Source organism: Schistocerca piceifrons, chromosome 3, assembly GCF_021461385.2.
Source record: "Schistocerca piceifrons isolate TAMUIC-IGC-003096 chromosome 3, iqSchPice1.1, whole genome shotgun sequence".
In the NCBI taxonomy this organism is placed as follows: domain Eukaryota; kingdom Metazoa; phylum Arthropoda; class Insecta; order Orthoptera; family Acrididae; genus Schistocerca; species Schistocerca piceifrons.
Genome location: NC_060140.1, coordinates 731,684,064 through 731,709,268, shown reverse-complemented (window position 1 = coordinate 731,709,268; position 25,205 = coordinate 731,684,064). Strand labels below are relative to the sequence as shown.

The following is a 25,205-nucleotide window of genomic DNA, read 5'->3' as shown; positions in this document are numbered from 1 at the left end:
CGGGTCCGACGTATACTAACAGACCGTTGCCGATTTAAAGGCTACCACCTAGCAAGAGTGGTGTCTGGCGGTGACACCACAAATTTTATGGTATATTGCTACAAGGTTTAAAAGAATATTCACTTCATTTCTTTTAGACATAAATTTTACAACGCTGCTGGAAGTTAACAGCATGCAATTTGAATAGCTAAATCAAGTTTTTATGCTATTGCTACACCAGCTGTAATGTAGAATAGGCATAAAGTGTGGCCTTAATGCAGTGTTGCATTAAATTGCATGCCTTTATTAAAATATTCCATTCTAATCTCTCCATAAACACTTTCCTTTCAGGCATTACCACAGTATGGAAGTATTTGCAACTTTTGATATTTTGGATTCAAAAGGAGTGAAAGTGGCAGAAGGCCATAAGGCATCATTCTGTCTAGAGGACAACCAATGCATGCCTGGGGTGCGTCCCTTCTACGCCTGTGCCAATTTTGGAGATCAAGGAATTTCTGTAAACTGTTCTGATATTTATAGGCATAATATTGATTGCCAGTGGGTGGATATATCAGAACTGAGTCCTGGAATGTACACATTCAAGGTATGATTTCAGGAAGCACCTTAAAAATAAATAGAATAGAAATGCTTTAAATATAAGAGATGAATTCCAAAATCTTATGATCAGATGTTACTTCTATGCATGATGCAAACAGAAAGGAAAGGTAGTTTTTTGATTAACATATGTTAAGATGTGCAAACACCATACGGCTTTCTGTTGACAACAAAATTCTGTGTATTAAGTACGGAAGTATTGCTGCTTGATTGAAAATTTAGATGGTTTTAATAGCAAAATTATAAATAGAAATGAGTGTACATATATCATGCATTGTATAGTAAAAGGATTAAGTGTTGAATACTCTGGTGATAAAAGCTCTAAAATAGACAAGCTTGAAATTTTTTGTCTGAGTTTAAAAATGTTAAAGTAATTTGTTTAAATGAACACTGGCTTAGTGAAGGTACAATAAAAATCTTAAGTAAAACTGAAAACTTTAAGATAGCTGCCAGCTTTTGTAGGAAAAGTAAGTAACTTGGAGGTTCATGCATACTTATTCATTCAGATTTAGATTACCATGTAAAAAGTGACTTTAACTTTTTAAATGAAGAGTGTAGTTTTGAGGGGTGCTGTGTCAAATTAAGGAACCTACGTGTTGGGAAGTGCCTGTGGTCTAGGGGTAGCGTCTTTGATTCATAATTGAAACATTTTCGGTCCCGGGTTCGATTCCCGCCACTGCCTAAATTTTGATAAATAATCAGCATTGGCGGCCAAAGACTTCCGGCATAAGAAGTCAGCCTCATTCTGCCAACGGCCTTGTCAAAGAGGGCGGAGGAGCGGATACAGGTTCAGGGCACTCTTTTGTCCTAGGGGTGGGAAATTGCTCCTAAAGGTGGAAGAATCAGCAATGATCAACGACATGAGGATGCAGAAGGCAATGGAAACCACTGCATTAAAGACACGTAATGTGTATCCACAGAACATGTGGCCTGTAATTGAAGAAATGTCATGATGATCTCTCCATTGGCAAAAGATTCCAGAATAGTCCCCCATTCGGATGTCTGGGAGGGGACTGCCAAGGGGAGGTTACCATGAGAAAAAGATTGAATAATCAACGAAAGGATAACGTTCTACGAGTCGGGGCGTGGAATGTCAGAAGCTTGAACGTGGTAGGGAAACTAGAAAATCTGAAAAGGGAAATACTAAGGCTCAATCTAGATATAGTAGGGGTCAGTGAAGTGAAGTGGAAGGGAGACAAGGATTTCTGGTCAGATGAGTATCGGGTAATATCAACAGTAGCAGAAAATGGTATAACAGGTGTAGGATTCGTTATGAATAGGAAGGTAGGGCAGAGGGTGTGTTACAGTGAACAGTTCAATGACCGGGCTGTTCTAATCAGAATCAACAGCAGACCAACACTGACAATGATAGTTCAGGTATACATGCCAACGTCACAAGCTGAAGATGAACAGATAGAGAAAGTGTATGAGGATATTGAAAGGGTAATGCAGTATGTAAAGGGGGACGAAAATCTAATAGTCATGGGCGACTGGAATGCAGTTGTAGGGGAAGGAGTAGAAGAAAAGGTTACAGGAGAATATGGGCTTGGGACAAGGAATGAAAGGGGAGAAAGACTAATTGAGTTCTGTAACAAGTTTCAGCTAGTAATAGCAAATACCCTGTTCAAGAATCACAAGAGGAGGAGGTATACTTGGAAAAGGCCGGGAGATACGGGAAGATTTCAATTAGATTACATCATGGTCAGACAGAGATTCTGAAATCAGATACTGGATTGTAAGGCACACCCAAGAGCAGATATAGACTCAGATCACAATATAGTAGTGATGAAGAGTAGGCTGAAGTTCAAGACATTAGTCAGGAAGAATCAATATGCAAAGAAGTGGGATACGGAAGTACTAAGGAATTACGAGATACGTTTGAAGTTCTCTAACGCTATAGACACAGCAATAAGGAATAGCGCAGTAGGCAGTACAGTTGAAGAGGAATGGACATCTCTAAAAAGGGCCATCACAGAAGTTGGGAAGGAAAACATAGGTACAAAGAAGGTAGCTGCGAAGAAACCGTGGGTAACAGAAGAAATACTTCAGTTGATTGTTGAAAGGAGGAAGTACAAACATGTTCTGGGAAAATCAGGAATACAGAAATACAAGTCGCTGAGGAATGAAATAAATAGGAGGTGCAGGGAAGCTAAGACAAAATGGCTGCAGGAAAAATGTGGAGACATCGGAAAAGATATGATTGTCGGAAGGACAGACTCAGCATACAGGAAAGTCAAAACAACCTTTGGTGACTTTAAAAGCAACGGTGGTAACATTAAGAGTGCAACGGGAATTCCACTGTTAAATGCAGAGGAGAGAGCAGATAGGTGGAAAGAATACATTGAAAGCCTCTATGAGGGTGAAGATTTGTCTGATGTGATAGAAGAAGAAACAGGAGTCGATTTAGAAGAGATAGGGGATCCAGTATTAGAATCGGAATTTAAAAGATCTTTGGAGGACTTACGGTCAAATAAGGCAGAAGGGATAGATAAAATTCCATCAGAATTTCTAAAATCATTGGGGGAAGTGGCAACAAAATGACTATTCACGTTGGTGTGTAGAATATATGAGTCTGGCGACATACCATCTGACTTTCGGGAAAGCATCATCCACACAATTCCGAAGATGGCAAGAGCTGACAAGTGCAAGAATTATCGCACAATCAGCTTAACAGCTCATGCATCGAAGCTGCTTACAAGAATAATATACAGAAGAATGGAAAAGAAAATTGAGAATGCTTTAGGAAAAGTAAAGGGACGAGAGAGGCAATTCTGACATTACGGTTAATAATGGAAGCAAGGCTAAAGAAAAATCAAGACACTTTCATAGGATTTGTCGACCTGGAAAAAGCGTTCTACAATATAAAATGGTGCAAGCTGTTAGAGATTCTGAAAAAAGTAGGGGTAAGCTGTAGGGAGAGATGGGTTATATACAATATGTAGAACAACCAAGAGGGAATAATAAGAGTGGATGATCAAGAACGAAGTGCTCGTATTAAGAAGGGTGTAAGACAAGGCTGTAGCCTTTCGCCCCTACTCTTCAATCTGTACATCGAAGAAGCAATGATGGAAATAAAAGAAAGGTTTAGGAGTGGAATAAAAATACAAGGTGAAAGGATATCAATGATACGATTCACTGATGACATTGCTATCCTGAGTGAAAGTGAAGAAGAATTAAATGATCTGCTGAACAGAATGAACGGTCTAATGAGTACACAGTATGGTTTGAGAGTAAATCGGAGAAAGATGAAGGTAATGAGAAGTAGTAGAAATGAGAACAGCGAGAAACTTAACATCAGGATTGATGGTCACGAAGTCAATGAAGTTTAGGAATTCTGCTACCTAGGCAGTAAAATAACCAATGACGGACGGAGCAAGGAGGACATCAAAAGCAGACTCGCTATGGCAAAAAAGGCATTTCTGGCCAAGAGAAGTCTACTAATATCAAATACTGGCCTTAATTTGAGGAAGAAATTTCTGAGGATGTACGTCTGGAGTACAGCATTGTATGGTAGTGAAACATGGACTGTGGGAAAACCGGAACAGAAGAGAGCATTTGAGATGTGGTGCTATAGACGAATGTTGGAAAATTATGTGGACTGATAAGGTAAGGAATGAGGAGGTTCTACGCAGAATCGAAGAGGAAAGGAATATGTGGAAAACACTGATAAGGAAAAGGGGCAGGACGATAGGACATCTGCTAAGACATGAGGGAATAAACTTCCATGGTACTAGAGGGAGCGGTAGAGGGCAAAAGCTGTAGAGGAAGACAGAGATTGGAATACGTCAAGCAAATAATTGAGGACGTAGGTTGCAAGTGCTACTCTGAGATGAAGAGGTTAGCACAGGAAAGGAATTCGTGGCGGGCCGCATCAAACCAGTCAGTAGACTGATGACCCCCCCACCCCCCAACCCCCCCCCCCCCAAAAAAAAAAAAGAGTTGATATAATCTCGATTTATACAGTCCCAGGGAAAGAGATAACTGAGCACTTCCTGCATAAATTCAGTTTTTTCTAGAACACCTTAGTAAAGAAAACAGAAGAAAATTGTAATTTCTGCTGATTTCAATATCAAAGTGTTGAGTGAAAATGATCAAGCATCAGAATTCACTGACTTATTAAAAAAATATATAATTTCAAATTAAATTTTTCAGAATCAACAAGGGAAAATGCTCAGTCAGCTATGTGTATTGACAATATTTTAACAAATTATTTTTCTGAAGATGTACATAAATTTTGTTTAGATTTGGGTATTCTGTTCATTCAGCACTATTAAGTGAGTTGCCCAGATCAAGTGAGGAAGTTCTGTGTAAAAAGGTCTATGTAAAACAAAACTTTAATCAGGAAAACATGATTTCATTTCATGACAAGCTGAATGAGACAGAATGGCACTTTGACAAAAATATTTCAAACATTGCAAATTTTGAAGCATTCTTAAGTAGTTTTTTAAATGTTTTCAATTAAATGGTTTCACCTACAACTTATTTTAATAAAGTGCTAAGAAAAGGCAGTTACATAATGAACTAAGATATAATAAAAATACTGATTTTGTTGAATGTGTTAGACAGTACAAAATTACGTTTAAGAAAGTTGTCAAGGCAGCAAAGCAAATGGCAAATAATAGTTTAATTTTAAGACATGGGAATAAATCAAAGGCAGTGTGGTCAGTTGTGAAATCTGAATTAGGTGTTAATGTGTCTGGTCATGAACTTTGTAAAGTCAAGCTTGAAGATAAGCTTATTGTGAAAACAGCTCAAATTTCAGAATACTTCAATGAATTCTTCATAAATGTAGCAAAATGAGATATCAGTGTTGCAGATTATGACAACAAAGTATGTCCCTTCGGACTTGATCAAATGTTGGAATGCTTCACAAAATTTAAAGTAGTGTCAGTGACAGAAGTAGAAAACATTATATTAACAATGAAAAACAAAAATTCTTCAGGTTAGGGTGGGATACCCATAATAGTTCTCAAATTTGTGTGTAAAATAATAGGACACCCACTATCTTTAATAATAAACCCGTCTTTTGAACATGGATGTTTCCCAGAGATGCTAAAGTGTGCTGTTCAAAAAAAGGTCAATAGAGGATATGGGAAATTATTGTCCCATATCTCTTCTCCCAGTCCTGTAAAAACTGTTCAAAAAAGCTACTGCCATCCAGATTCAAAATTTTATTGAAAAATATGAGATTATTTTGAAAACTCAGTTTGGCTTCCAATGTGGGAAAAGCACTACAGATGCAATACACAAGTTTGTGGATAGGAGTAGCACATCATTAGACAATAAAAATAAAGTCACAGGGATCTCTTGTGATTTCACAAAAGCTTTTAACTCAACAAATCATGCACTTCTTATCCACAAACTTGACATGTATGGAATTAGGGATAGTGTTTTACAGTGGCTTACTGCATACCTGTGCAATGGAAAACAAAGAGTGATTGTCTCTTCAAATGCAGCAAATTGCTTTTCCAGATGGAAGACAGTGACACAAGGTGCCCCTCAAGGTTCTATCCTTGGACCTATTTTGTTTCTATTCTACATTAATGACCTCTCTATCAACCAATATCAGTGCCCCATCGGTCTCATTTGCAGATGACATGACTGTATTAATTGAAGAACAGGAGCCAGAAACTATTCTTATCACCATCATCAATACAATAGATCATTTAGAAACTTGGTTTCATTTCAGTGGATTAACCCTAAACATCCCAGAAGCCCACATGGTCCAGTTCAGAACAAAACAGTCAACATCCCAGTAAATTAAAATAAATCACATAAATCAAGTTCTGGGAGAAGCGGATTCTGTGAAATTTTTAATATTAAACCTAAACAAGAATTTAAAGTGGAATAAATATGTTGAATATCTATTAAACAAACTATGTAGCATTGCACTTGCAATGCAAATATTAGCTAATACCACTGATGTGGACACAAGAAAAATTGCATGCCATAGCTACTTCCAGTCAGTTATACAGTATGGTATTGTTTTTTGGGGAAATTCAAGCAACTTAATGCACATACTGAAATTACAGAAAGGAATTGTTAGAAACATGTGCACTGTACATCCAAGAAAATATTGTTGCTCAGTATTTAAAAATCATAAATTATTAACAGTGGTCTCCCTATATATCTATGATATAATTTTTTAAATATCAATTTAGAATTATACCAGGAGAACTGCTTTGATCACACTTACAATACAAGAAATAAATAAAATTTTATGCTGCCTGCTTGTCGTTTAAAATGATATTCTCAAAGTCCGCAGTGTAAGGAAATGAAAATTTACAAAAAAACTAAAAGCCAAGGACATTCTGAGTGTGAAACTAGATTCACTGAAAAGAAATCTGCATGATATCCTACTTCAGTGATGCTACTATTCAGTTGAGGAATTCATGAATAATGAACTGAATACTTGAGCAGGATGTAATATATCAATTGTCTTTTTATGTAAATGTGTGAATGTATCTTTCTACAAAAAGTTACATTAACATTTCAATCATCTTATTAATCATAGATTTATATCAATGAAATTGTATAAACCATATTTTGATGTGTCTCCTGCACTCTAATCAAATGATTAGCTTTTGCATGTTATGAGACGAATAAATCACAATTCGCATAAGACAGCCCCAGCTCACTTAAGTCATGCTGCAAAGCATGTTTCTATAGCTAAAAATTGTCTGCACACGCAATTTTGTTATGGTTTTCTCAGCACAGAAAGCTGTTGGGTTCTTTGAAACCAATCAGTAAACAACATTAGACATTTCAAATGAGCACCTGATATTTCTGTGATATCCTTATTGAAAACAAAATCACAAAATTATTTCATTCTGTTCATGCCATATTTTCAATAATTACTTCAGCTGAGACACCACAGACACTATCTGAGGGAAGAAACTTCAGTGTTATGGTATAGATGAAGGTATAGAGTAACATATAGGAATAGCTGTTAGGAGCTACTCCTGTGTAATCTGTACATATTACCAGGCCAATTATAAAATTACTTAATGATGGGTTTTTTTCCCTTTTGAATCTCTTTTCTGTCACCCAGAGCTGTAACAAACATTTCAATAATAATTACTTCGAAATAACTTCAGAGTAGAGAAAAACTGACAGCAAGGGCATTGACATTATTTTTATTTTATTTACTAGCTTTACACATGCAACTTAGATCTCCCCATCACTCTGTCCACCTCCTCCTCCCTCCTCCCTCAGACCCTCTCCTGTGTCACCCTGTTTTCACCCCTCCCCAGTGGGAGGTGGTTCATACCACCACAGTATTTCATTCCAGTCAATAAGTGGCATATATACCAAGTTTGGTTGAAATCAGTCCATTGGTTTAGGAGGAATCGTAAAAGAAACATTTTATAATATATATGTAGATATAGACGGAGAACCTCTCTTACACTGGACCAAGGTTTGACATATACAGTATTTTCTACATCAAAATTTCTTAAAGTATGATGATGATTTTAATATGCCGCATGGTAATAAAATTATAGTCATCATATTAATTTTAAAACAAGATGCTGATGTATATAATGACACCTGAAATAACAATATTGATTAAAAAATAATAGCAATAATTCTAGTGATACTATTACTACTACTACCACCACCATCACTACTACTACTACTACTACTACTACTACTACTCCTGCTGCTAGTGATGGTACTACTGCTAATAATAATTATGACAACACTGACAACAGAAAATACAAAAGTAGAGGGTGTTTATAAAGTCACTAGCTGTTTTCCACATAACACATTCCCTGTCGAGGAAGATTTGATATCTCACCTGTATTTCATACCAGCCCACTGGTGATCTGATGAAAACTATGCTGAAGTATGGCTCAGGTCACCAGTGTGCCAAACACCACTAGTGTAATAATAATTCTGTATGATGTCACTACATGAGTGCTTGCTGGGCTGTCTATAGCAAACAGGACATATTGCTGCATAAACTGCTGCAGTAGTGGCCAGCTAGACCCTGCAGTGGCCCTGAAATAATGTTTTTTTGTTGGAAATTTCCACCATACTGCTTTATTTGGTAAATACATATCTTACAGGAAATAATAAAAATAAAGACATTTTCACATGAACTTTGCACTCTTTAACAACTGCAGTCTTAAAAATTCATTCTTGGTTTTATTGTTTTCATTGAAACAACTGATGCACATTTTAGGTTGTTCTGGACAGTCATTGCAGAAGGTTGTAACTTTCTTGATTTTGTTTTCTGCTGCTTTTTTTGTCTTCCTGAGTGAAAACCCTCTTGTAGCCCAATGTGAAGTGTCACTGAAATTTTCTTGCTAGTCTCTTAGTTTTTTGCAAAGTATGGGCTTTCTTTCTTGATGGAGGAGTGGCACAGGTCACATATTCACATAAATGCAAGGCAACAGACTTTTTGAAAATCCGAAGTTCTTCTCCTCAAAGTGCTGTTTTTACAATGCAGAATCCCAGCATTTACTATAGAAGTCCCTAGTAAAAGTTCCATTACTACTTTTCTCCACCATTTTGCCCCTTTCTCAATGGTAAATAATGCGAAGATGTCTGGTCACTCAGATCAATGCTTTTCTTTATTTTGTACTCCAGCATAGCCTTTTCCTTTCCCTGATGGTCTCTAAACCATCATTATGTTCAGGAACCACTGAAATCATTCTAAACCTCCTGTCATCCACCTAGTTAAAAATTTTGAGACTATTATTGTTCTCTGCTCCACATATTTCCCCCTTTTTAAGCTCCTTCTCCACAATATCCTTGAGCAGGCCTGCTCTATTTGGATTAATTGTTCCACTGAGAAGCATATTTATTATCTAAAAACTTATGCACTAGAAAAATGTTTGTATAGAAATTGTCAGCATACAGAATGCAACCTTTTCAAAAAGAGGCTCACATATTTTGTAGTGATAGCCTCAACATGACCTGTAAATTGCAGTTCATCATCTTTCTCTTGGTAGATACGCAGGGCAAAAGTGTAGCCTTCCTCTGTACAAATTTTGTACAGTTTTACACGATACTCACATAGCTTTCCTGTGTATAAATTTTGTACAGTTTTACATTTTACACATGAGACTTGTTGGGGATATTCTGCCTAAAATCAATCTTCCTCTCTAACGATTCATACATTCATCAATTACTACATCTCTTCCATTGGTCAGAGCATTTTGAAAGTTACTCTGCAGATATTCAGCTAACAACAGTACTTTGTAAGACTTGTCATTTATGTTTCTAGGGGCATCATTATCAATAAAATGCTAGCAAGATAATAATGCCATAAATAGATCATGAGGCATAGTGGCTTTTATAACTTTATTTTTGTACAGTGAATTCTTTAAACAATAAAATCAAATATCTGGGACCTCATTTAACCCCATAATTAGCATTATGGCAATAAACTTGTCTATTTCTTCCTCAGAAGTGTCAACCCAACTGGCTAGTTGGGATCGTTTTTTTGCCTGTCATGTTGTACACTTTCTGTACTGCATATCTGTTTGTTTCCAACACCATTTTGTTAAATATGTCTTGTGTTACCAGTATTTTGAAAACACTGGAAGGGGTGTCAAAATTTGTGGATATATTAACTGCTGAATCCCAATTAAAAATTACTCTTGTTATATTTTGTTCAGTTGGTTTCCAAATTGGGATATCATTTTCATTGCCATTATCAGTGTAGTAGCCACCAGAAAGATCGCGGGAGGCGCACATTGGCATGGCGCGTCACGGACGGTAGTTGCCTCAAATAGAGTCCCGTCCACCAGAGGGCACACGAGAATTCGGACGCGACCTCTGCCGGCATGACAACAACAACAACAACAACTCCGGCAGCACGGGCGGTGCCCAGTCAGTTAACATCGGGCATGCCTAGGACACAGTCCCGGTCTACGTTAAGTGAAGTGCGACGTAAACGTGAACAGTGTTACTACACAATTGGCGACGAGTAGGGTTGTTCTTTCGCGTGTTGCGTCGTTGTTCCGGTTTTGCAGCTTCTCCACGGCATGGAGGATTTGGTGCGAGTTTTGGTTGCGCAGCAGACAGAACTCATGGCCACCATGAAACAAGTGCTTCCGGCGTTGCTCTCCACGCCGTCTGCTCCGGCGCCGTTCCCTCCTCCCTTTCCCCCGTATGATGAGACGGTGGAGGATTGGGACGCATATGAACATCGCCTTCGGCAGCATTTCCAGGCGTTTCATGTTGCCGATGCGGAGGTATGTCGTGCTCTCTTCTTGTCTTGGATATCTCCCTTGCTGTATCAAGTTTTGCGGCAGCTAGCGCCGTTGCAGGAACCCTCGTCCTTGTCTTTTGACGCATTGTGTTCATTGCTGTCTTCATATTATCGCCGCCGCACGCATGTTGTGGCGGCTATGGTCGAGTTCTATCAATGCAAGAAACAGCCCCATCAGTCTTACCGGGCGTGGGCCGCTACCCTGCACGGTCTTAGTCGCAAGTGTCATTTTGTCACGGAGCAGTCGCGAGAGTCGTACGCCCACGTTATGGTACGCGACGTCATTGTTCGTTCAGCCCCTGATAGGGAGGTCCGGCAACGGGCCCTGCAGTTAGAAAACCCTTCCCTCGAGGAAGTCCTGTCCATTGCTCAATTGTATGAAGTCTCTCACACAGCAGGTCAACAGCTGGAAGTGTGGTGCGACGTCGCGGCGGTTCAGGGCGGCGCAGCCGCGTCCACTGTGTCAGGGGTGGACGACGTGCGAGCGGTACAATCCGGCCGTTGCGGCCGCTTCCGCACGGCGTGTAAACAGAATTCCGGCCGCCAGCCCCTGTTGCCGTCCTGTGTGTCGTGCTATATACATCATGATCGGTCAGAGTGCCCCCAGCGTTGGGCCGTTTGTCGCAAATGTAATAGAAAAGGTCACATTGCTAAAGTTTGCCGCTCAACCTCAAAAGAATCGAAGGAAGCAGGTACAGAGGACATGGACGTTGACATTCAGGAAGTTTCATCGGGCCAGGCTAGCGACGCATCGGCACGCAAACTCTTTATCGAGGTGTCGGTTCGGTCGCGCCGGTTACAACTGCAAGTCGATACGGGCGCGGCAGTTTCGTTGTTGAATGCACAAACTTATTCCGACCTTGGATCGCCCCCGTTGGCGCCAGTTTACCGGCGTCCACACGGTTATGGTAAACAGTTCATTCCCCTACTGGGTCAATTCACTACCGACGTGACTTACAAATCAGTCACTCGGCCTATTACTTTTATTGTTGTCAGTGATGCGAGCTCACTAACCTTTTTGGCCTGGATGCCTTTCAAGCTTTCGGTTTTTCTATCGCTGACACCATACAGTTGGTCTCCGAAGATGTTCCCTATCAATCATTGGAATCTTTGATCGCCGACTTTCCAGATATTTTTGAGGAGGGCCTGGGGCGTGTTTCAGATTTTGAAGCTCACTTAACGTTGAAGGTGTCGGCTCGCCCACGTTTTCTACGCGCGAGGCAGATCCCCTTGGCTCTCTGCCCTCAGGTAAAGGAAGAGCTAGACCGGCTGACAGCCCTAGGGGTCGTTCTTCCCATTTCTTCCAGTGAGTGGGCTTCGCCCCTCGTTATTGTAAAGAAGCCCTCGGGAAAATTACGTCTTTGTGGCGATTTCAAGGCCACCATTAATTCCCAATTGGTGGTGGACACCTATCCTTTGCCTCGTGCTGATGAATTGTTCTCCTCCATGGCGGAAGGCCAATATTTTTCGAAAATCAATCTGTCGGAGGCTTATCATCAGATACCACTTGATGAGGACTCCAAACGGTTGGCGGTCGTCAACACCCCGCTTGGCCTTTACCAATACCAGCGGTTGGCCTTTGGAATATCCAGTGCCCCGGCGATATTCCAGCGTTATCTTGAGCATGTCACGTCGACAATTCCTCATTGTATTAATTACCTGGATGACATAATTGTCACAGGCCGCAGCACGAAGGAACACTTGCACAACCTTCGCACCCTCTTTCTCAAATTCAGGTCTGTGGGCTTGCGTTGCAACCTGCATAAGTCAACCTTCTTTCAACCATCCATTGAGTATGTGGGCTACACCATCTCTCGGCACGGTATCCAGCCACTAGGCAGTTTGGTCCAAGGTATCGTCAACCTTCCTCGGCCCGCTTCGCTGAAAGAGTTACAAGCTTTTTTAGGCAAGATAGCCTATTACCACCGGTTCATGCCCAGGGCTTCCACTATAGCCCACCCCCTGTACTGCCTTCTGCACAAGGGTGTTCCTTTTGATTGGTCCCCTGCATGCGAGCGAGCGTTCACCTCGTTGAAGGGCCTCCTCACGTCAGCCCCTTGTTTGGCTACTTTTGATCCCCATAAGCCATTGGTCCTGGCTACAGATGCTTCACAGTATGGGGTGAGGGCGGTCCTGGCCCATCGCAATGCAGATGGTTCCGAGCAACCACTGGCGTTTGCGTCTAAAACGCTTAGTCCCGCGCAGGCCCATTACTCCCAGGTGGAAAAAGAGGCTTTGGCCATTGTCTACGCTGTTACCAAGTTTCACCCTTTCTTGTATGGCATAAGCCGTTAAAATCGTTATTTGGCCCCGCCTCTCAGATTCCGGGTAGGGCGGCCCACAGACTACAGCGCTGGGCCTTGTTCCTCTCTAAGTACCATTATGACATTCATTTTCGCCCTACAGGACAGCATGCCAACGCCGACGCTCTTTCCCGTCTTCCGGTGGGCCCGGATCCTACGTTCGATCGAGAGGAGATTATGTGTTTTCATTTGGATGAGGCGTCCCGCCAAGCAGTTGATGGCTTCCCAATCACTAGTTCTCGAGTCACCAGGGAAACAGCAGCTGACCCAGTTCTCTGGCAAGTCGTTCGCCTCATTCAGCAGGGGTGGTCATCCTGCCCTCTGGGCCGGGTCTCGGACCCTCTTCGTAATTATTTTCTTCTACGGGACCGCCTCTCGGTCTTGGAAGGCGTTCTCCTTCTGGCTACCGATGATACAGCTCCTCGCGTGGTTGTTCCTGCGAGTTTACGACGGGAGGTCCTCACGTTATTACATGCGGGGTACTGGGGTGTTTCCCATACTAAAACCTTGGCTCGCAGACATGTGTACAGGCCCGGTATTGACAGAGAAATTGAGCACTTGGTGGCTGCCTGTTCCCAGTGTGCGAGCCAACAAGCATCTCCCAGGGCAGTATTCTCTTCATGGCCGCCGGTAACCCAAGCTTGGGAACGTGTTCACATCGATTTTGCGGGCCCGTTTCTCAACGGTTTTTGGCTCATTGTCATTGATGCTTATTCCCGATTCCCATATGTGGTTCGCTGCTCCCCAACCACTTCAGAAGTTGCAATCCAGGCACTAGCAAAAATCTTTTCTGTGGAATGTCTGCCAATCACCCTGGTCTCGGACAATGGACCGCAGTTTATTTCGCAGACCTTCCAGGATTTTTGTAGGCGCTTCGGTATTTGGCACGTTTGCTCTCCCCCCTTCCATCAACAATCGAATGGGGAAGCCGAGCGCATGGTGCGCACATTTAAGACGCAGATGAAAAAGTAAGTGCACGAATTTCCTGCGGAGGAAGCATTGACAGTTTTCTTGACGGCATACCGGACCACACCAATGGGAGAACGCAGCCCCGCAGAGCTCCTCCATGGGCGTCAACCTAGGACTCTGCTGCACCTCCTCCGGCCTGGTCCTCGCCAGTCTTCACAAAACGGAGTACCTGGCTTTCCACTGGGTATGTCGGTCTGGGCCCGTGGGTTTGGTCGCAATCCACGTTGGATACCAGCGGTGGTCCTGCGCCGAAATGGCCGCCGGCTCTATACCTTGCAGGCGGGGGACCAGGTGGTACGTCGTCACCAAAATCAGCTACGTCCACGTTCGGGCACCCACCCTCCGCCCTCTAGGACACCGGCGTCCCCATTGCTGGCACCTGTGTTGGTTTCACAGGGGACGTTGCCTCCTCTCTCCGCTGTGCCTCTGCCGCACTGCGATGGTTCTCAGCCTTGGCAGCCTCCAGTAGCTCCAGCACCGGCATCGCCATCGTTCGAGATGCCCCAGCGAGAGCCAGCCCCCCTAGCAGGCCCGGTTTCTCAGGAGGTTGGTTCACCTGTGGTCGTTCCTTCCCCTTCGTCCCCGCCACTGGGTCTTGCCCCTCCTGGGGTGGAACAGGATCAGGAGTTCGACGGCTTGTCGCCCGTTCTATCCCGGGCTCCAGTTGTGGGATGACGGGGGCCTCTTCGTGTGGGTCACTTCCAGCCGTATTCGAAGGTTCCGGCTCGAGGGTTGGCAGATCCCCTCGACTCCGGCCATCCAATCGATGTGGAGGTCATCGCTCCTGCCCGACGCTCCACCTTCCGATGCAGTGGATCACAGTGGCTTCACCCCCCTGAAGGAGGAGGAGTGTAGTAGCCACCAGAAAGATCGCAGGAGGCGCACATTGGCACGGCGCCATGGACGGTAGTTGCCGCAAGTAGAGTCCCGTCCACCAGAGGGCACGCGAGAATTCGGACACGACCTTGGCCGGCATGACAACAACAAAAACAACAACTCCGGCAGCACGGGCCATGCGCAGTCAGTTAACATCGGGCATGCCTAGGACACAGTCCCGGTCTACGCTAAGTGAAGTGCGACGTAAACGTGAACAGTGTTACTACAATCAGAGTTACACATGGTATTATGAGCCTCATCAGGACAGGAGTCATTATCACTTACATTTAAATCCAGAGAGGATCTTGACTCTTGGGGATTGTAAGCTAGCTCATCGTCAGATGCAGGAGAGACATCATAATAACTGGAGTCACTTTTATTTAGGTAGTAGTTCAGATAGTAGCATAACTCTCCTCATCTGCTGGTGTAATACATCTCCACTTCCTTGTTACTGGCAGCCCAGAAGCAGTTGGATCCATTTCTAGCTAAATATGCAATGAAATGTCATTATATCTTGTGGCCAACCATAACTACTATAGAGCATAAACAATCATGTCATAACTTTCAAACATACCTTCAAGCAACTATTCTTGGCTGCTAGCACTAATACAATTTTAAAGCAGTTTTTCTTACCTGCAAACACTAACAAATTCCAGTTTTAATGTACAACAATATGTGACCTGTTTTCTGTAGCATTTGGTGCTAAAAGAGTGCAGCACAAACAATTGGGACACAGTAAAAAGTGTTATCAGGTCACCATTGGGCCAAATGGAAGCAATAACACATTTGAATTATTTATCTCATTGTAAAACAGAATATATACCTTTGAGCCTTTTCCAGCTTAAAATTTGATGTAACAATCGCTTCCACAATTTCAGGAAGTCACCAAAATTCATGTCAATTGGATGTAAATAATTGCATTGGGACACGTGGTGCGCAGAGCCACAGGGAACATGTTAAACACTTTATTATAGACTATAAACATGAACATACACTTCTTAACACAAATTCAGTGCATTTCATTGTGATGACCCTGCTAATGTAAGCACACTCCTGTGTAGCCCAAAACAAGCTCACTAACATATTTATTTGTTCCACAGCTACAAATATATGGCTTTCCAATTGTTGACAATTAGTGATTTTCACTTGATATTCTTCAGAGCTGGTAAATTTCCAGAAGATAAATCCAATGGGGTCAAATTGGGCAAGATAGGAGCCCTAAGTCTCAGTGATGTACGGCCAATCTGTCACCCAGGGAAAGTGGCATTCACCTGTAGTCCTAGACAGTTACAGAAAAATGTGGAGGTAGTCCATCTTCTTGTCAGATGATAGTATCTAGAATGTCATCCTGAATCAACTGAGGCTCCAGAAATTATTCCATTAGGTCAGGATAGGTGTGACCTGTTGCTATTATCTCAGCAAATATGAACAGTCCGTACACTATTGATCTTGTGATATTCCACACACTTATCCTTTGGCATTTCCTATTCCTATAATGCATATGGCTGTTCTTTTGCCAAATCCTATAGTTATATCAGTTCACACACCCACAGTGTGAAGTGTTGCCTCATCACTGAACTGACTGTGCTGCGTTACATATGCATTTATAACAGCATCCAATTATTCACAGAGCATAGTGCAAAGTTCATAGATAAGTGAGTGGCCCAAAGACTTCCTAAATGATAGAATCCAGTATGTTGTCCTCAATGGCAAGTGTTCACCAGAGACAAGAGTATCATCAGGAGTGCACTAGGGAAGTGTAATAAGACTGCTGTTGTTCTGTATATACATAAATGAACAAGAATGTGAGAACTGTGGTAGGGAAGGGAAATGGTTGACTTCAGTTTATTGGGAAAATTATAGGAAAGAACGGCTATAGAGAAAATCACATATAGGATGCTTGTGGGACTTATTCTTGAGTACTGAGTGTTTGGGATCCATAGCAGGTCAGATTGAAGGAATATGTCAAAGCAATTCAGAGACGGGCTGCTAGATTGTTACTGGTAGGTTCAAACAACATATCACTGTTACAGAGATGCTACAGGAACTCAAATTGGAATCCCTGGAGGGAAGGCAACATTCTTTTTGAGAAACACTATTGATAAAATTTAGAGAACTGGCATTTGAAGCTGACTGCCAAACGATTCTGCCACTGCCAATATACATTGCACGGACCATGAAGGTAGGATACGACAAATTAGGCCTCATATGGAGGCATATAGACATTCACTTTTCCCTTGCTCTATTTGTGAGTGGATCAGGAAGGGAAATGACAAATAATGGTACCGAGCACCCTCCACCATGCACTGCACAATGGCATGTGGAGTATCGATGTGGATGTAGATGTAGATGTGGATGTAGATGTAGATGTAGATAGCCTGTCTGGTGGCATAGTCCTCATATCCAAGTTCATGAACAATTTCAATGTGGTAAGCACCTTTTTTAAATGAGTCAGAGTTTTCCACATAAAGGTGTGTGCAATCCCAAGTTCCCTACTGAGCCTTCGTTGATGCTGAGGGGCTGGAAGTAACCACTTCCTAGATGATTCCACTGTTTCATCTGCTACCACTAGCCTTCCCAAATGCTGTTCATTAGTAACAAAATCAGTTTGCTTGAATTTTTTGACCATATTCTTAGTAGCATCTCTGGTAGGACGTGGTTTTTGAAATTTATGCATGAAATTATTCCATGCCTCCTTATATGACATTCCACATAGTCAGTCAGCAGCAACAACTGTTATTTCTTCTACTGTGTACATTCTTTTAAATTAGCTGCAAAAAAGTCAAAACTTAAACGTTAAGACAGAAATGGTTAGAGACTTTACAAACATCCCATATTTATGGCTGTGCAAAGAAGAGATTTTATGATATAGTGAGTTCCGAGGAAGAAGACTACAGCATCTACGAGTTTTGGGAAAAAAGGAAGATCTGATGGGAGAGACTTTTTTTAAATTATTACTAATGATAAAGGTGCAATCAGAAGATATGAAAGATAGCTACTTAGCTTTAATGGAGTAAGAGATGCATAGAGAGCAAAGGCAGGTATTATTGATGTTTTATGTGGTCCAGCCACATTAATCCGACCACCACCTATGTTCAGCATCAGAGTGCAATAACCACTCACAGATGTCAGGTGCCAGCACTAGCTGTGGATGATATATTAAGCATTTAGGAGGAGGGGGATGAAATGGAAAACAGTGCAGTCATTGCTGTAACGTGGAAATGGAGTAAAAAAAAGGGCATGATCATTGGCTTTCAGGCCAAGGGTGAAATCATTTCTGAAACCAGTAATTTTGTAAACTGTTCATGAGATGCAGTGGTCAAAGTATAATATGCATGGCAAAATCTATCTAAAACCATCAACAAGCAACTGTGATGGATCACGAGCCATAAATGAGGGGGTGAAAAACAGTGGCAGAGAGATGTGTGAGAGAACAGATTTGCAATGTTGAGCAACTGATGACCCAGATGAACCAAGAGGCTGCCAATTGTGTCTCCTCAATGATTGTTGAGAGAGTGTTGCTGCATATGTGCCTCCACAGCAAGACCTGGTTCATGCACCTATGCTGACTGCTGTTCATTGGCAACAAAGGCTGAAATTTTCTTAGCAGTACCGCAACTGGACATCTGCGGAGTGGTGACAGGTGGCTTTTTCAGATGAATCACATTTTATGCTCCATCGGACAGATTGCCAGTGGTGTGTATGGTGTAAAATCTCTGAAAACTAACACCCTGCAACAATCATTGGAAGACTCCAGGCTGGAGAAGGAGGCGTTACAGTCTGGGGAACGTTTTTATGGCATTCCATGGGTGATCTCATCATTTTGGGAGGCACAAAGGATCAACAGATGTATGCATCTGTCCTTGGGGACCACGTCCATCCATACATGCAGTTCGTTTTTCCTCAGCATTCTGGAATCTACCAACAAGACACAGCTTACAGTGTAAGTGCATGGTCTTAAGAGCATCAGAATGAGTTTGCCATACTTCCCTGGCCACCAAACTTGCTGCATTTAAACCCAATCAATAATCTGTGGAACCACCTCAATCAGGCAGTTCATGCCATGGATCCTCAACTGAGAAACATGGCACACCTGACTGTGGCACTGGATTGACATGACTTCACATCCCTGTTGGTACCATCCAGAACCTCATTGACTCTTTTCCTGCACATCTTGCATTGGTCCATACTGCAATAGGTGGTTATTCAGGCTTCGGACAGGTGGTCACTTTAATGTGATTGGACAGTTAGTGGGTATATTGTTAGCCATATTTTGAAGTTGGAAATGTCATTTGGTTTTCTGTGTAATGAGGGAGATCATTCCAGAGGCTGCTTTCTGCTACTGAAAAAGACTTAGAGAAAGTGGCCAAGTAATGAGAATGAGTGTTTCTGCTTTGTTGTTCAGACTAGAGAGTGAAGGTGGAGAAGAGATATAAGTAACTGTATACAGATAAAAAGGTAAAGGAGACAGGGTGCATAGAAATTTCTGTTTGTCTGTGTGTAGCCAGGATAGCAATGCATATTATGGTAAAATTATGATCAAAAAGTCAAATGTTGGATGTTATGCTGGGGTTACCTACGGCTATGAAAGAAGCTAAGTGTGTGAAAAATATTATTACTAAGGTGAACTCAACATTCTTATGTTCATACTTCACTGTTGTTGATCACTCATTTTAAATTATGTCATCAACTAGTAGTTTAATAACACACAGCATAAATAAAAACATTGAATTTTTTTTCAATATATGAACTTTTATGATTAATGAAAATGTCAACATCAAAATTACTTCTTTGTTTCAGGTATCAATAAATCCAGAGTTCAAAGTTGCTGAGATGACATATGAGAATAATGCTGCTGTTTGTTCTTTGTATTACTCAGAATCATTTGCACATGTATTCAACTGCACAATACAACGGCCATGAGCATATGAAGGATAATAGAAGATGAAGATATATGGTGATGAATGTTAAAAACACAACATATTTTCCTAACAAGAAGACAATTTTGTTCTTCAAGAACTGAGAAGTGTTGAACAATTAAGGACATGTTAACTTATAATGTAGCAAACTACCTACATAACTGCACATGCAACCATAAACTAAAAAGTGTGTATATATGTTGTTTTTTCTGTACATAGTGCACAAATATTTAAGAAGTTTGAACATTTTAAATATTTTTCAGTCTCAGTAATAAATTCATTTAACAATCAATTTGTACAAAAGTCTCAATAAATGTGCTTTTACAAACTGATGGCTTGCACAAACAATTCAACTACCTTCTTTTTGGACATTTCCTGTAATTATATTCACCTGACATTTGTATAAATCTACAGAAATATTGTATAGTGGATGGTGGAGAGTATTTCTATTGTTCATTGTTTACCCTTTCTTTCTCATATCACTTGTGAATTCCTGTGAATTTTCGAATACTTATAAAAAGTGTACCACTCCTTTAGGGTTAAAATTATGTGACTGTAAGAAGGTCCTAAATTGAATAATTTTAGAAAGGAAACTAATGGTCAAAAAAGAAAGTTTAGTTTTCTTTGACTTATTAACACAAATAGCTTACATAAAATAGTAATGAGTTAAACTCAACCACTATTACTCAGAAAGACAGCCACCTGTCACTATATAAAACAAAGATGCTGTAACTTACCAAATGAGAAAGGACTGGTAGATAGACACAATAAAAAAAACACACAAACACACACACAAATTTCAAGCTTTCGCAACCCAAGGTTGCTTCACCAGGAAAGAGGAAAGGAGAGGGAAACACGAAAGGATGTGGGTTTTAAGGGACAGGGTAAGGAGTCATTCCAATCCCGGGAGCAGAAAGACTTACCTTAGGGACGTTAATTTTTTAGACTAAAGTGAAAATAAAAATAAAGGTGAACTAGAAAGCAACTGGAGTTCTGGTGTGAAAAAAGTTGAAAAAGTGTTGGTTAAAGCTGAGCACAATCCCGGGATTGCAATGATCCTTACCCTCTCCCTTAAAACCCACATCCTTTCATCTTTCTCTCTCCTTCCCTCTTTCCTGATGAAGCAACCTTGGGTTGTGAAAGCTTGAAATTTTTTGTGTGTGTTTTTTTATTATGTCTATCTACCAGCACTTTCTCCTTTGGTAAGTCACAGCATTATTGTTTTTTGAATTTTGGATTTAAAGGCATTTGAACCCATTGCTTCTCCATCAATACTCTCCACATTGTGTTCTTTGAATTGAGTTGAAGGGTGCCTAATCGTAAAATCTTTTACCATCCAATCCAAAAGCAACTTCCCAATTACTACAGAGCAAGCAACCTATTCTTTGTGGCTTTAATAATCCAGTTTCTCATATGTTTCTAAGAATGGCAATAAACTTCCTGCAATTAGCTTTATGCCTGCAGGACAATTTTTCTAAGTGCATATGCTCAACTTTCTAGGCAATACATTTGCTCCACTGTACATTAAATGCTTGTCTGTAAGCTCCTCATATGCATTTTGAACTGCCAGTTAGTAAACGTAAACAGTGTTGAACTCCACCATGGATATATGAAAGGCAACTGCAAATTGGTTTTTAAGGTACAGCTTCCAACATTGTTGTTGCAGGCAGTGTACTGGTTGTTACCTATCTCGTTTCTTAGATAACTGAAGAATTGTGGAATCTTACGCAGTATATTGTGGTAGGACCACTCTCACCACGTGTTTTTGAATGAGAATAATACGACTAGTTCCAGCACAATTTCAGCAAGCCTTATTTTTTAGTAGCTGCTGAAAGATCACACACTGCAGATCTCGTTTGTCTAGGTGGTTCTCGAAGTTTTGTCTGCAAAATAATCATTCCAACAAGCATGGCCTGGGTCTTCTTCTTGTTTGAAATAAACAACACCAGATCTGAAATACTTTCAGCTAAAATTATATTTATTCGTACTTTTTGTTAGTAACTACACCATTTTCACTATGAACATTGATACTCTAAATCCATTACACTGCATTTGTCACATAAACATGTCCATCTCCCTCCAATACAGACAAAGAAGTGGCGGGCAAGCCAACATGTGCCCGAAAGTTGCAGACATTCCTGCATTCTAGATTCTTTGGTCTACTGACCTTAATAAACTCCAAAGATACATGTAAATAAATACATATAAATATACAGCATTTAACATCTTAAACGAATCCATTATTTATCATAAAAGAAAATATTCATAATTAAATAAATTAAACATATTTTCTGGCAACATAATGAAATTACCTTAACTCCTTACTGTGGGCATCGTACTTTTCGCATGAGATAAACATTATCTCTGACAGTTAATTACATTAAAGCAGTTAGGCAGTTGTATGTCATGCAATAAGTAGTTTAAGAAACTCACTTTATTATAGGCCTTTGCATATTCCCCAGTTCAGACTACAGATTTTTCTCTCCAGGCTTCACAGTGTGCTAGACTTGGTTCTTAAGAATGACGTGATGTGGGGCGGCGGGTGGAATAATTGTTATATAAATGTTCCTATTATTTATGCTGTTGTTTGCCGTTCTCAACACTGGCTCTCTAACTACAATATTGGCAACCAGAAAGTGATTAGCAAAATGTGAAGCCTGTAATTAGAATTCCTAGTGCCCACTTCATCTGAGAAATACATTTATAGCTACAGCTTATAGCTCTGAGGAATTAGGAGATCGTCTGGGATTCATAATCAAAAACCATTTTCTCTAAAATGTTCACTATATTCTAAAAGTCACAGACCAAAAAGAATACACACAATCCAACTACCAGAGCAGTTCAGAGTCTAATGCGCTGATGCAACTATAATTGTTCAAATTAAATGTTTAGGTGAATGCTCGCCATAATTTGATGATAATGTTCATCAAACGCCACGCTAAATAATGGTAGAATGTCTGTCCCGCGGCGGTACATGAAAATACAACATACACAATCTGAAGATAGATCATTGAAGTCATCCCAGAGTTAACACTTCATTCGAAAACCATTTCATGGTTACGCGTATCCTGAGTAACTTATTACGGCATCCGAGGCTGTTTATAGCAATGATACCGATACAACGTGACTCCCGGCACAGGTGGTGCGCTAATCAGCGTCTGGAGAGAACTGGGGCCTTTTTTCCTCGCGCAGCATTCTTATATATAAAGCTGCGGTGCGGACGACTAAGGGAACGCCTGATCAAATCCACTCTCCCGACTAGCCGCTGGGCTAGTAATGCACCACTTTAAGTTATCGAATAAATCATTGCTTCCTTTGCTGATGGCCGATGAAGCTCTCAATTTAAATGTGCAATCAGCACACAAGTAAGTAATCATAATAAAAGTCTGACGTGGCTAAGTCAAATATTTTGGGCGAGGGAATTAATTTAATTACACTACACGCAGTAGACAAGCTCTGAACTTGCCCTTTGGAGATACGCTATCGCTATAGTTTTATAGTTATTCCGTTGAAACGTCTCACATCTTTATGATTATAGCGGATCTCCCTTCTACTTAAATTTAACCATCCTAGCCTTATTTATTCGCCTACTTAATCTATCTTGCTTCCTTAATTTTTAAGACAAAAACCAGAAAATCATGAATTTCAAATAAAATTTTAATTTGTGAGATCCAGAATACTGTTTCTACTAAATTATTATGCAAAAGGAATCTAAATATAAATTTTTAAGTTTCTAGCTCTTTTCTGTTGCGCCAATGATTTTTACAGAAAAAGTCTAAATTTCGAAAATGGTTAAAGTTATTGAACTGATATTCAACACATATTGATTTAGTATTACTCCTGACATGCTAGAAACGTTTCAGGTTATTTACTTGATTTTTCAAGTATTGCGCAACATTTATGACGTCAGAGCTAGTTACAGCGGACTGGCTGGCACACAATGGAAAGACTGATGTGAATTTTATACGGCGTGAGTAGGCTGCTTCCCTACATCACCCTTTACTTATTTTTTTTATTTTTTTAAGGTAAATGCAGAAAAGAAAAAAAATTAATTACAAAAAGGGAAGCAAGAGTACAGCTTAACTCCCTATGAAAAATTAAAATTTAAATGTAAACATATACAAATATTAAAGGAAAACTTATTACCTACTTCAATTATTTAAATTTCTGGCATGTTCACTGCTTAATAAGCAACATTATCACTCAAAATTTAAGCAAAATCAACGAAACCCTTTGGCATACATATTGCCTTAGACAGACAAACACATAAAATATGTAAAATTATGAAAATCTTAAATCCATTAAATACATTTTTACATACACAAATTCAAAGAAAATAACACAGTTATTCATGATACATAAACAGATAATTATATCTTAGCAGTCTTTTCTAAACCTGAAACAAAATTTCACAAATCATGACAATTTCATTTTTACACACGTGGTTGTAGCCGCTTTGGCTGGCGTTCTACACTTCCATTCACAAGGGTAGAGGAGGGGAAGTTGCTATGGTGTGCGTCCTTCACGTTCACTCTAAATTACATGGGCTAAAGGTGAGGGGTCACTGTGAGTTGTGTCCAAGTCACTCCATGCTTTCACGCAGCTACCAGGCTGCCATTATCTGGTTTGTCCTGTAGAACAAACAAAAAGAGTTCCTCAGACTCTGTTCACTTAATATCTAAGGGTGGGTCACAATGAAATGGGGATATATACATTTTATCTTTGAATATGTTACTGGAACAGAGTTAACAGAACTTTTTCAATTTTACTCTCGCGGTTACTTAACTGTCATAAAATCAGTAAACAAATGGCTCAAAACACCGTTAGTCACGTACTAGAGAAAATCTATGCTCAAGGCATACAATCATAAATCCTATTTAATTTCAATTTACTATTTCTGGGCCGGAACACTGAACCAATGCTCGGTAGATTCCTGATACATTTGTATTTTATTTACTTAGCTGACTCATCTTCGATTACCTTATTCTTGGAGATAGTAAGAGTATATTTGATTAGCAGTTGTCTTCTCAGCCTCTTTGTACATGTGAGTAACTTGTGGTAATAGTACAGTTCTGAGTGTTCAAAACACACTATGTTTAGTTGACTACTAAATCCACGTATTGGTCCTCTGCTGCTGTGTCAGTTCCACATCTGCAGTTATGTACTTACTTCATCGAAGTGTATTTATGCTGAGCTATAAATAATGTTTCACCTCTGCCATTATGTTACTCAATTATGTTGCTATTGTATGTACTTATTTAACACTCACTCTATTAACATTTAACGCATAGGATAGCACATTTATTTCATATCTATAGTGTA

General features: G+C 40.4%; 1 protein-coding gene across 1 annotated transcript in view; it reads left to right on the top strand.

The window, feature by feature from the left end:
- LOC124789529 (lysyl oxidase homolog 3) overlaps nucleotides 1-20,215 on the top strand; it is a 143,462-nt gene extending 123,247 nt beyond the window's left edge. Inside the window, exons 7-8 of the mRNA XM_047256923.1 lie at nucleotides 331-583; nucleotides 19,765-20,215. Coding sequence (XP_047112879.1) covers nucleotides 331-583; nucleotides 19,765-19,887 — 376 coding nt within the window. The 3' untranslated portion in view covers nucleotides 19,888-20,215. The remainder of the gene's footprint in view (nucleotides 1-330; nucleotides 584-19,764) is intronic.
- Nucleotides 20,216-25,205: the final 4,990 nt, after the last annotated feature.